The sequence below is a fragment of the Triplophysa dalaica genome, chromosome 24, assembly GCF_015846415.1.
Source record: "Triplophysa dalaica isolate WHDGS20190420 chromosome 24, ASM1584641v1, whole genome shotgun sequence".
In the NCBI taxonomy this organism is placed as follows: Eukaryota; Metazoa; Chordata; class Actinopteri; order Cypriniformes; family Nemacheilidae; genus Triplophysa; species Triplophysa dalaica.
In genome coordinates this window covers 1,614,078-1,626,316 of record NC_079565.1, presented here as the reverse complement: position 1 = coordinate 1,626,316, position 12,239 = coordinate 1,614,078, and the positions used below count along the sequence as shown (strand labels likewise).

Genomic DNA, 12,239 nt, shown 5'->3' with positions numbered 1-12,239 from the left:
AGCTTTCATTCAAAGAAGAGTGTGCCAGGTGTGTTGGGGATGAATCTAATTAATGAATGCTACGACTTGCTGTTAAGGCAGCATGACATTTCTCTCTTCAGCCTTCCATGTGTTTAGCAGGGCCCTAAGGTAGTCCCAACACTGGAATTGCCAAGGTGAGGGATAGGTACTTTCCTGTAGTTCAGTGGTAAGAGCATTGCATTAAGAATGCAAGGTTGTATGTTCAACCCCAGGGTATTGCACATACCTATGTATAAATGTATTGGATGATGTAATGTAAGTCGCTTTGGATAAAAGCGGCGGCCAAATGTGTAAATGTAAATGTACCCGATTTATTTACTGTAAGAATACTACTTTTTGTCCCCTGGTCTAGGTATTAATATTCTAAGGTTGAAGAGTCTAGTCGATGGAACACACAGAGTTTCAGATCTGGGGACCAAGAATGACACAGACACAGAAGTGCAATTCAATGAGAGCCCAAAGTTTATTGAATATACTTCCAATACTTATATCCATAAAAGAGGAAGACACTATGTCTATAAATATTATTCACGTGGGTTAGTTCCTTGTTCCTTGCTCTTATAACTTCTTATAAGTACATATAAGGCAGTACAAGTACATATAAGGCAGTACAAGTACATATAAGGCAGTACAAGTACATATAAGGCATTCTGTTAACTTGGTCAGCACTTGAACCAAAGTAACGTTAGACATAATGCATGTACAATAATAATTGAAATACATTTCATACAATATGTGTGGGACAGAGGCAAAACCCGAATTCTCACACTTACCAGGGGGAACTTTGAAAGCCACAGCCTTCACAAGATCAGGCCGCCCACACTGAGAGCATTTTATTTGAACCCTTTTCAAACACTACACTTCCTGCTGGGTTTCTACAGTACATGTAGTTATTTAAAAACAGAATTGTAATAATTTGGTTCAATGTACATGACTCCATGGTTAAGACCGATCTGACTCCAATTTAAAGTCTGGTTGCTACATGCTTTCTCAGAAAAATAGCAATAGTTATTTTAGTCACGATCATTCAACTTGCTAAGCCAGATGAAAGGTGGATATCTGTAACATGTGAGCTATAGTAATGCCCCATCTATAATAAAAATTCTAGTATTTTTGATACTGACATATCGATTTTTCGGTAACAAAACAGGCTCCTTTCAATCAACTGGTAATAACACTGAAGATTTCTTAATAAATCAATAACAATTTATTATGACAGTCAGGTACAGCATCAATTAAAATCATAGAATTCACATACAAAGATAAAAACTTAATAACCAAAGATTAACAACATAGTATAAGAATAAAATAATACCACAAAGTTTATCATACCTGGCAAAATCAAGACACACTGTAAAAAATGCCCATGAAATTAACAGTAAAATTCTCTTGTTTTCACACAAAAAACCTGTTATCAGAAAGCGTCCATAAAAATACGGAAAAACACTGTAAAATTGTCTATAAAATTAACAGCAAAAATTCCATTGTTTTTATGGAAAACCCCTGTAAAAAATGCCTATGAAATTAACAGTGAATTCTGTAGTTTTCACAGAGAAAACTGGTGTCAAAAACGTCTGTAAAAATACGGAAAACACTGTCAATTTCTCTGGGAAATTAACAGTAATTTTTTCAACTCCACAAACACTTAGCACCTTCACTTACTGACACCACTGTCACTTTATTTCTGTTGCACGTCTACAAAAGTTCTAATGGAGAATTAACACAAGTTTACATATTTATGGTTTTGTTGAGTAACCATTATGGTGATGAGTGTTTACTTTAGTTGGGATCTTGACCCTTTGCTTCTTATGTTAAGTCTTTCCCTAGTTTTAATATCTATGTGTTGGAACAGACACCAAAACAGGTGGAAAAAAATTCAGCTTTTTACTGCAATATCTTCTTTAGTTGGGAGTGTTTTAGAGTTTAGGTAGTGATTCAAAGTAATTTGTTGTCCTCATTTATGATATAGTATGAAATTAAATAATATACTGAAGGTCTTTAACAGCACGTCAATCACATAAAAAATTTTCTGGCAGACATCAAGAATAAAACAGTTTGTCTCAACAATGGTGACAACCAAAAAAACCTCTTAAGATAAAGGCAATGCAATCTGGGTTTCATCCAAGCACAAAACTCTTTCCTGACTCCCAGCATGCATTGCAGCTGTAAGCTTTTCCTTTGTTGGTCACCACCGTTGAGATTCATACATTGATTGTTGATGTCGGAGTCAAAGACCAAATTTTGACCAAATCAAAACCTTTTGACCGCTCAAAAACTTTCTATATTGATTGTTGCAGGATATTTGAATCTGAAATATAAATTCAACCAGACTGTTGTATCAAAAACCCAAAGAGTGATAGAAAATCCTCAGAGAAAAAGCTTGTGAAAGAATCTTATCACACTTTCTTATGATGTTATTTGCTACAAAACTATGTTTTATATAAAACACTGTCATAGTAGCTAAAAGAAAACTGGAATTTTACATATGAAGGATGAAAGAGCCCAACTAAAGCAAATACTGATCACAATAAAGGTGAACTTTAAAGAACAATAAAACATCAAGTCATTGATGTTGTGCTGCAGTCCCTGTTAAGCAGAAGTGGTGATCGTCTTCAGTATTCCAACATATTTCCAAGATGAATAGTGGGTGTGGCTAATGCTTTCCACTGTGAATTGATTGGATGATTAAAAACCCAAACCACAACTTTGGGTATTTTTCCGTAAAAGCTACGGAATTTGTATTTTCTCTTTTCTTTTCTGATATTAAATGTTTTGTGGGTCACCACTATGCTGAAGAGTGGAGTATGTGTTTAAGTCAAGGTCAGGCAATGAGATGCTAACGTCATGCTGAATGTTTGATGATTTAATAATGAATTACAAATAAATAAATTACGTAAATGTAATGTATTCACTTTTATGCATTTGGACCAAGTTTTCATTTTATATAAAGAAATGCTGTTAATATAAAAGACACAAATGTATTAAGTTCATACACAGCTTGAAGTTTGTGCCCTGAAGTTTTAAACTGCTAAGCTGTTTACATTCTTTTCCTGTATTTTTCACGGATTTTACTGGCCACCACAGCTGCCGTTATTTTTCCGTAAAAATTACGGAACATTTTTACAGTTCACATTTACATTACATTTAGTCATTTAGCTGATGCTTTTATCCAAAGCGACATACTAGTTGGGTAAACAATGGAAGCAATTGGGTCAACATTAGGAAAACTAAAAAAATAAGTGCAATAAAAACATGTCTCACAAAGCCTACTACAGTGTACAGAGCTAAGTTCACAGCAAAAAAATTTTTTTTTTAGATAGAGTAGAAAAGAAACAGAAATCAGAAATGATTGGTCAGGTGCTGACAGGAGAGATGCGTTTTCAGCCGATTCTTAAAGATGGCCACAGAATCTGTTGATCTTGTAGCAGCAGGGAGATCATTCCACGAATGTGGAACAGATCCAGAGAAGGTTCGTGAGAGCGATTTTTTTACCTTTTTGGGATGGCACCACAAGACGTCGTTCGTTTGCAGAGCGTAGGGATCTGGCACATTCATATGTTGAGGTGTGGGAATTTCTGGTTACTGATGCTTCCAAATGGTTCCAGATTCAGTCTTAAACAAACTGAAAGTAAAACAGGACCGGATTTAAATCAATAACAAAACCAGAATTGAGAGATAGCAGAGGGAAAAGAGAGAGTTGCTTAACTTTGCTCAGCTGGTTGCCAACACTAGGGTTGTGAGGGGCTTGCAGGTAGGGGGCACTATGGTGTCATATAGCCTAGGGTGGTAGCTAAGCTCAAAACAACAGGAACAAACTAAATCGTTTACAGCAGGGAACGGGAGCATTCCTACTTCTCTTTCTTTCTCTTTTCTTAAAAAGAGCGAGTTTGAGTTTCGCTCGGCGCGCATTACACACAAATGCGAACACAACTGAACTGATACTAGGCTTTGCTCACAAACAACGTTTAAAACTACCCGCGCATTCTACACCAATTATGTAGTGTATTTAGGAAAAATAATGAACACATATACAGTAAAATATGTATACAATTTGAGCGTGGATGCAAATGCGGGTTTATTGACTACCCTAAAGGGGAAACAAACCAACTAACTTACAAATAACGTAAAAGCAGTAAAGAAATGAAAGAAATAGACAAAGCACATAGTGTCAGTATTAAATCAGCCATTCATCATCTGCGTAAACCATCAAGTACAAACTCCTTATTTAAAATGGGCAAGTTTAAAAGCAGTTATTTAGAAATAGACACTTGCATTGGCTTCTTGACTGTGCTGAGAGAATTTCTTGTCCGCGCAGAAAAGGGTTTTCAGAGTCCTAATGGTTTCAAAGCAAGAAGGTGAGTCCGTTGGATTCTTTCTTAGGAATGGATTCGCTGACGAAGGCAGAACGAATTTCAAGGAGAGAGACAGGTCTCGAGAGGTGAACGACCACGAGACAGTTTACACTTGATGAGCGAACACGCTAATCTCGTTGTTGTAAATTCCCAATTACTGATACTGTTTTAACTGTGAAGGACTTTTATTGTGAAGGACTGTTTAGCGCTGTATTTAGTGTTTTAACTCGGGCACCTCATTGGGTAGCGAAGGGGTCCATTTTGAAATCTAATGTTGAGCTGTTCGGACTTCTAGTTCATTTACATTGATGTCTGTCTGAGTTTGTGATAAAGGTGGGTTATAACGATTTGTTAACGATCGCTAATTAGTTCTTTGATGTGTAAATAAGCGGCGGTTTTGGGCGCTAATATATGCTAACGTAACTTGTGTATCCGTGTTTTATTGATGTTTATGTGATAACTGTTTAGCAACGGTTGACTAAGTTGTAGCAAAATTTAGGTTAAAATATGCCGATTAAGCTAGCACACCTTCTCATATGTATACATATTTGTTCATTGCAGATACCAGTACAGTACAGAAGTCAATGTACAGATTCAAGTTGTAACCAGTAAACACCGTGCTGTGTGTAATTTGGATTGATCATTCATTATTAAAGCCACGTCAACTGTTCTACTGCGTCAGATCTCGCTCTCTAATCGGAGTGTCTGTGTGGATGAGGTGTCCCAGCGTATCCACCTGAAACAACATACGGTCCTAGCTATCCCCAATACTCGTGTTTCTTTTCATTTGTTTAATGGCGGTTGGCAAACCAGCTTTTAGTCCATATCTGCCACCTCCTGGGATGGAGTATGAAGACCAAGGAGGAGGAAGTGGAACATACTACTAGACTTAATAATCTTAATTAAAAAAAATATATATAAAAATGTATATTTCCTTATAAACCTTTATACATATGTATATTCAACAACCTTAAATTCTGTGTAACAAACGTGTAACTAACTGCGTAAAAACCCTCTCAGTAACCTTAATGATATAGGGTATATTTTAGATTCTTTCTGTGCACATAATTATTTAATTGTTAGTTAGACTTTCAATTCTTTAAGATCTTCAACAAGTTGAGCTCTCTCACAACTATATGCCTCACAATGTAGTAACACATTCTCCACTGTTTCTGTCACCCCACAGTGCTCACACCCGCTTGTCTGACTTTTCCCTATCAAGTGCAAATATTGGTTTTCCTTTAGCTCAGTGGTAAGAGTATTGCGTTAACAACGCAAGGTTATGGGTTCGATCCCAGGGGATTGCAAATACCTATGTTTCATAGCAAATACCTATGTTTCACTCCCTACCTTCTCTTGGATACTAAAAAGGTGTCTTCCTTTTAACTCCTTATACCACTTCTCTTGGCATATTCTTAAAACAGCTTTCTTTACTATACACTTCGCTTCAGCTTTGATTAACGGTATCTTGATATCAACTTCATTCTTCTTCAATACCTTCCTTGCCATTTTATCCATCCCTTCCACACCTACGTGAGCCAGTACCCATATAAATGTCATATATGTAGCTAGTGGATTAATTCTGTGTAGGATCTGTAACATGTTATATAGGATATATTGTCTTGCATCTGATTTACCACTTTTTAAACTGCACAATGCTGAAAAAGAATCAAGTGTATATGACTACATTTTTTATTTTTGATTCTTCCACTCACATCATTCCCATTAATATTGCCACTAGTTCTGTTGTAAATACTGAAACATCATTGGAAAGCCTTTTAACAATGTTATGACCCATATGAGGTAAATATATAGCTGCTGCTGTGTTTCCTGCTTCTGGATTTTTGGACCCATCTGTATAAACAGTTTCTGGACATTATCATTATACTTCTGGTTCAAATAATTGTTCACTGCTTCTTCCAAAGGTAAAGCATTCTTAATGCGTTTCAATTGGAGATCCACACAAGGCATTATGTAGAACCAAGGAGTATTAATGACGTGACTACCGTATTTCTCATGAAAATACAATCTATACCTATATCCTTTGCATCTTTATCACCATTCAACCCAAAACTATTCAAACTCATGCTCCCAACATTCTCTTAACACATCCTTAACTGATGAGAATCTCTGTGACCACTCAAAGAGCACCAGTATGCCATTTTCGATTTAGTTCTGCAGATTTCTAAAGGCATTTCTGACAGTTCAACCTGCAATGCTGAAATGGGTGACGTTATAAATGCTCCACATGCTATTCTCAATGGCTGAGATTTTGCTCCATTCAATTTCTTTAGAAGGCATGATGCTGCTGAGCTGTATGCTATGACACCAAAGTCTATAATTGGCCTCATCATTTCACAGTATATTCTCTTCAGAGAATAACAAGTTGCACTCCAGTCTACTCCTGAAAGAGAACGTTAGTTCTTTTTTTACATTTCTCTACTAGTTTCTTGATGTGAGTTTTAAATGATGGTCTTCAATCCAATCAGACCCCCGGAAACCTAATTTCTAAGACCTGCTATAATACCTTCTCATATAGTTTGAGTTCAGTACTTGGTCATTTCTTTTTCTTAGAAAAACACAATATTTTAGTTTTCTCTATAGACATCCTAAAGCCCACTTGTCCACTTCTTTGATTTATTTCTGCATATAGCTTACCACATGTGCCATATTTCTTCCTCTTTTCCACAAAGCACTGTCATCTGCAATATATCATAAAGCATGATATTAAATAATACTGGGCTACACACACTACCTTGTGGTGTTCCATTATCAATAGTATAAGTCCTGGAATAACTTGTCCCAGCCCCCACTTGTATAGTCCTATCGAGTAAAAAATCCATTATATAATTACACATTTTCCCCCTGAATGCCCATCCTATCTAACTTAATTAAAACCCCTTTCTCCATGGCATGTCATAAGCCTTCTCCACATCAAACAACACTACAATTAGTACCTCTTTATTCAGCATTAACTTTCTGATATCTGATTGTCCAAAGTATTTTGTCCTTTTCTGAAATCGCTTTGATGAGGGCAAAGAATACTCTCCTTTAATATTGTATAATTTAACCTGTATAATTATATCTATTGTATAGTTTCCATTAATTTACACAAGTTTGATCTTAATGCGATTGGCCGGTAACTAGTGGCTAAATAATGATTTTTACCGGGCTTAGTGATAGGAATGATCACTCCACGCTTCCATGATTAGGGAAGTTTACCTAGTTCCCATTCCTTTTTGAAAACCTGTACAATAACACTCATGTTGTGTTCAGACCAAGCGCGAATGGCGCATCAAGCTCGAGGGATTTACATGTTAAGTCAATGAAAATCCGCGATAGACCTACTTGCGAATGGCGCGAATTGCGTGAATGAGGCGACGCGTTTTGCGCGGGTTGAAAAATCTGAACCTTTGGCGAAAATCAGTAGCTTGCTCTAGCAGTAAGGTGATTATGATGTTGCGAGGGGAGGCAGAAATCTCAAACAACAATGGAGGACAAAATCATCGTTGCTTTATGTGGATACCTGGAGCTGTACGATACATCTTACTTTTATCGAAACTGAAATAAAACGGATCTTGCTCGGAAGAAAGTGAGTGAGGAGGTCGGACAATCTGGCAAGTTGTCGAAAACGATCTTAACACAATTAAAGAATTTATCTATACGGGACTGGAGCCGGCTGGCAGAAGGTCCTCCCATGACGTGAATTCGCGTCTACAATGAAGTGAATTTGACGCGCGAATGAAGCGAATTTGACGCGTGAATGAAGAGAGTAAACTAAAATGTTCAAGCGTCCAACTACGCGCGAATAGCGCGATTTATTCGCGCTTGGTCTGAACACAACATCAGGGACACATCTAAAAGGTGTTTTATCATTTCATAACAGATATCGTCTTTCCCTGGGGATGTTTACCTAAACTCATGAAGTGCCTGTTTCAACTCATTAATGGTGAAATCTTCATCCAACACGTCACCGTCAGGCATTCTTTGGATCAGTGTATTAGGATTCTTACTCATACATTGGTCTCTCTGAATTCCAATATCTTCCGATATGTTGCTGTTACTATGACTAACCCTTCTGCCAGCTCCTCTGCCTTTTCTTCATTAGTTATGACAGAGTTATCTACTTTAAGTAAAGCTGGGACACCTTTATCCATTTATACGTGCACATGTCTTCTCGTATCACTGTTATGATGGTGACACCCAGATCTACATCTCGTTTCACCCAGACAATACAACTGTAGCCGCTAACATTACAGCCTGCCTCGAGTAGATCTCAGCCTGGATGAAAGGGCATCCCCTCCAGCTGAACCCTGCCAAGACAGATCTACTTGTGTTTCCGGCACACCCCAAGGTGCAACACAATCTCACCATCCATCTTGGCAATATCACAATCGCTCCTTCCAAAACAGCCGGGAACCTCGGAGTCATATCATGGGCGTAAATCTCATTTAACAGTAGGGAGGGGCAATACATATAAAATTTCTCAAGAGCAATTTTTGAAGGGAACACAAATAATACAGTCAAAATTGTACTTACTACAACACTAAGCGACAATATGTATTAGGTTCATAGTGTCATGGTCCTGGCCTTTCTGTTCTAGTTTCGTGCCTTGTGGACAGGACGTGAAAGGACCATGTCTTGTGTGTGCGTGTGTTATGTCTTGTTTGGCGACACGTTTGTCGTTTGTTTTCATATTCTGCACGTTTGTAGCTCCGCCCCCTTGTTTCTCTGTTAGTCTCCCATTAGTGTTTCATCTCCCTCACCTGTCTCCCTGTAATTTTTAGTCCTGTCACCTGCCCGTCGCTCTTCCTGTGTCATTATCCCTCGTTAGCATTTCCCTTCTTTAGCCCTGTGTTTTCCTAGTCCTGTTTCGGTTCATTGTTTCGTGACACAATATGCTGAGAAAACAACCTTCTGTTATGTTCTTGTTCTAGAGGTGGAATCATACAGGATCCTATGTTTCATGTGGGGAGAGATGTTTTTGACCCTTGCGGTCTTCCATACTCTCCTCGAGTCGCGTCATTGTTCCCTACCCTCCTGTTTCCTAGTTTGTGCTAATTACCCTTCCTATAAAGAGTCCTCATGTTTCTTTGTCTCGTTGCTCGTGCATTGTTTCTGTTTGCTGTTTGCATTTTGATGTATGCTGTAGATGTTCTTGTACTCGTTCCTGTTATGCTAAGCCGTTGTTCCTGTTCCCTGTTTCCTTATAGTAAGTTTCAGTTTAGTGTTTGTTTCCAGTGTTTGTTTTGTAGTCTTAGTTAGTCAGTGTTAGTCGTTAAAGTTATTATTTATCCTGTCCTGTTTTCCCCATTGTGGGTTTTGTTTTGCCTGTTTTTGTAGTGTTTTTGTTTTCTGTTATATAAATATATCTGTTAAACCCTTCACCACCGTCTCTGCCTGCAATTGGGTTCTCAACCTTGTCTCCCCGTGACACCTTCTCCCACTGAATGAAAGCTGTGCACATTTTGTGGACGCTAGATATGGTGCCAACGTGACAAAATTGCAACCGGTATGTGCGTGGCTGTGTGTGACACGGGACCTGAATGGCAGGATCGGTGGCTAATTGTGGCGGTTAATGTTCACATCATGCCAGGTCGCCTAAAATAAAACAATCCATGGGAAACGGCTTCGGCGTGTTAGTTGTAGTGTGTGACGTCCTATGTTACTAGCTAACGTTTACTAGCTAAGTAATGTTTTAATTGCTAACATAGCAGATTCAAGGAAAATACATCATTTATTAGCATTTTTTACAACAACTAATTTATTACTGAATCGGCATCAACTACATTAAAGATATTCACTTCATTTAAAGTGTATAAAATAACCTTCTTGCTAGAGTTCAACAAACACTGATGAACTGAGTTGCATACTTGCAACTGTGAGTGGCAGGGTAGGGGGAACTCAACAATATTTTCTTCTAATTACACAATTAGTTTAGGTAAACAAATATATTTACGACAATAGCGAATGCAAGTTTAATTGATCGAGGTAAACCCTCGGATAGAGGGGGACATGTCCCCTCCGTCCCCCCGGGATTTACGCCCATGAGTCATATTTGATGAACAGCTGCAAAATTACAGATGATCGGCGGTCATGCCGATATGCCTTATTCAACATTAGAAAGATTCGACCTTCAACGATCTCAATGAGCTGGTAATCTCAAGGTTGGACTACTGCAATGCTCTCCTTGCTGGTCCCTCTGCAAAGGCTATCAAACCGCTCCAGCAGGTTCAGAACGCAGCAGCACGTCTCGTCAACCAACAGCCTTAAAGGGCTCATGTGACACCCCTTTCATCTCTCTCCACTGGCTACCGGTTGAAGCCTGTATCAGATTCAAGTCACTTATGCTTGCCTACAGGACTTTCATTAAATCTGCACCGGCTTCCTTTTACACCCATCAAGATCCCTGCGTTGAGCAAACCAGCGGCGTCTTGTATTGCCTTCCCATAAGGGCAGTAAATCGTTTTCTCGCTCATTCTCGTTCACAACCCCTTCCTCTGGGAATATTCTTCCTAACCTGGTCCGGTAAACTACATCTCAAACAATATAAAAAAACTACTCAAAACCCATCTCTTCTGTGAATATTTGACAGACAAATGAGAATAAAAAACAATTTCTCTCAACAGGTAGTGGTCTAGCTTTGTTGAAACCAGTAACTTTGTATTGGCACCTACTGCACAATGGCTCCTGTACGACATATCGCTTATAGCTCCCTAAACTCTTTGCAAGTCGCTTTGGATAAAAGCGTCTGCTAAATGACTAAATGTAATGTAAATGTAAATTTGAATCCCTCGAATCTTTCTAATCATATTCCACAATTCAGTAATGTCAGTACTCTCGCCAAATTCCTCCAGTAATTTCTTTTATTTACCCTAATTACTCTTCTCACAACTGCCTGTGCTCTTTTATATGCTAATAAGTCATAAAACGAGTATGTTAATTTCTCTTTTTTTAATGCTTTATTTCTATTTAGTTCACTACATTCATCTGTCCACCAGGGTACAGCCTTTTTCTTCCTGATATTTTTATTTTCCCCTATAATTTCATAAGCTGTACCATAAAGAATCATATTTATTTTATTATTCAGCTCATCTATATCCTCTACTTTTATTTCCATGCCTGCCATTTTGGCTTCACTGTACAAGAAAGTAAATATAAAGAGAAAACAACTAAGCACACATACCCTTGAGGTTATATGTGAGGCAGAATAACATGGAGACAAGAATACAATGTGGAGATATATGTGTATACATTAAGAGCATTCTTTTGTGGTTAAGGAGAGCGAAAGGGAAATTATTTGGAAGAAACTGGGTGTCTCACTCTTAAATTGTACCTTAGCACTACTTCTGCACAAAAGTACAATCACATGGTAATTTTATTACGTAAATACATTGTAAATGGATTTGCAGTATTCTTGGCATGAACTAAATGTATTTGAAATACATTAAAGTATATTTATTTTTCACTTGGGTAATTAGTCCGACAATTGCATGATTTATATGTATTTATTTAGCAGATGCTTTTATCCAAAGTGACATACAAAGAGTTTCGCGAGCAATAAGCGATACAGTATCATTGTCTCCATATATAACTGTGATGCTTGTTTTTACAGTTTACTGTAGTAAACACTAACTATCTGTCACCAGATCACCAACAACACATCTTAAGAGAAAAAATGGGTAAATAGTGTAACGGGTCACTTTTATGTATATTTGTATGTATATAAATGATATGTTTTACCATATTCTGCTCTTCAGGTGTCGTCTTCATCTTGTTTGGTTTCGGATTATTCCCTCTGTGGGTACAACACATTTTTTTACTTTTAACAGAATTATCAGATGACAATAAAATCTAGTTGTTGGG

General features: G+C 37.8%; 1 protein-coding gene across 4 annotated transcripts in view; it reads right to left on the bottom strand.

Moving 5' to 3' along the window:
- Positions 1-544: 544 nt before the first annotated feature.
- The window catches only part of LOC130414044 (stonustoxin subunit beta-like), a 51,133-nt gene continuing 39,438 nt past the window's right edge, over positions 545-12,239 (bottom strand). For all 4 annotated transcript variants that reach the window (XM_056739670.1, XM_056739667.1, XM_056739669.1 and 1 more), the window contains 2 exons: positions 12,117-12,171; positions 545-3,643 (listed from right to left, as the gene is read on the bottom strand). In XM_056739670.1, coding sequence (XP_056595648.1) covers positions 12,143-12,171 — 29 coding nt within the window. In that variant the 3' untranslated portion in view covers positions 545-3,643; positions 12,117-12,142. The remainder of the gene's footprint in view (positions 3,644-12,116; positions 12,172-12,239) is intronic.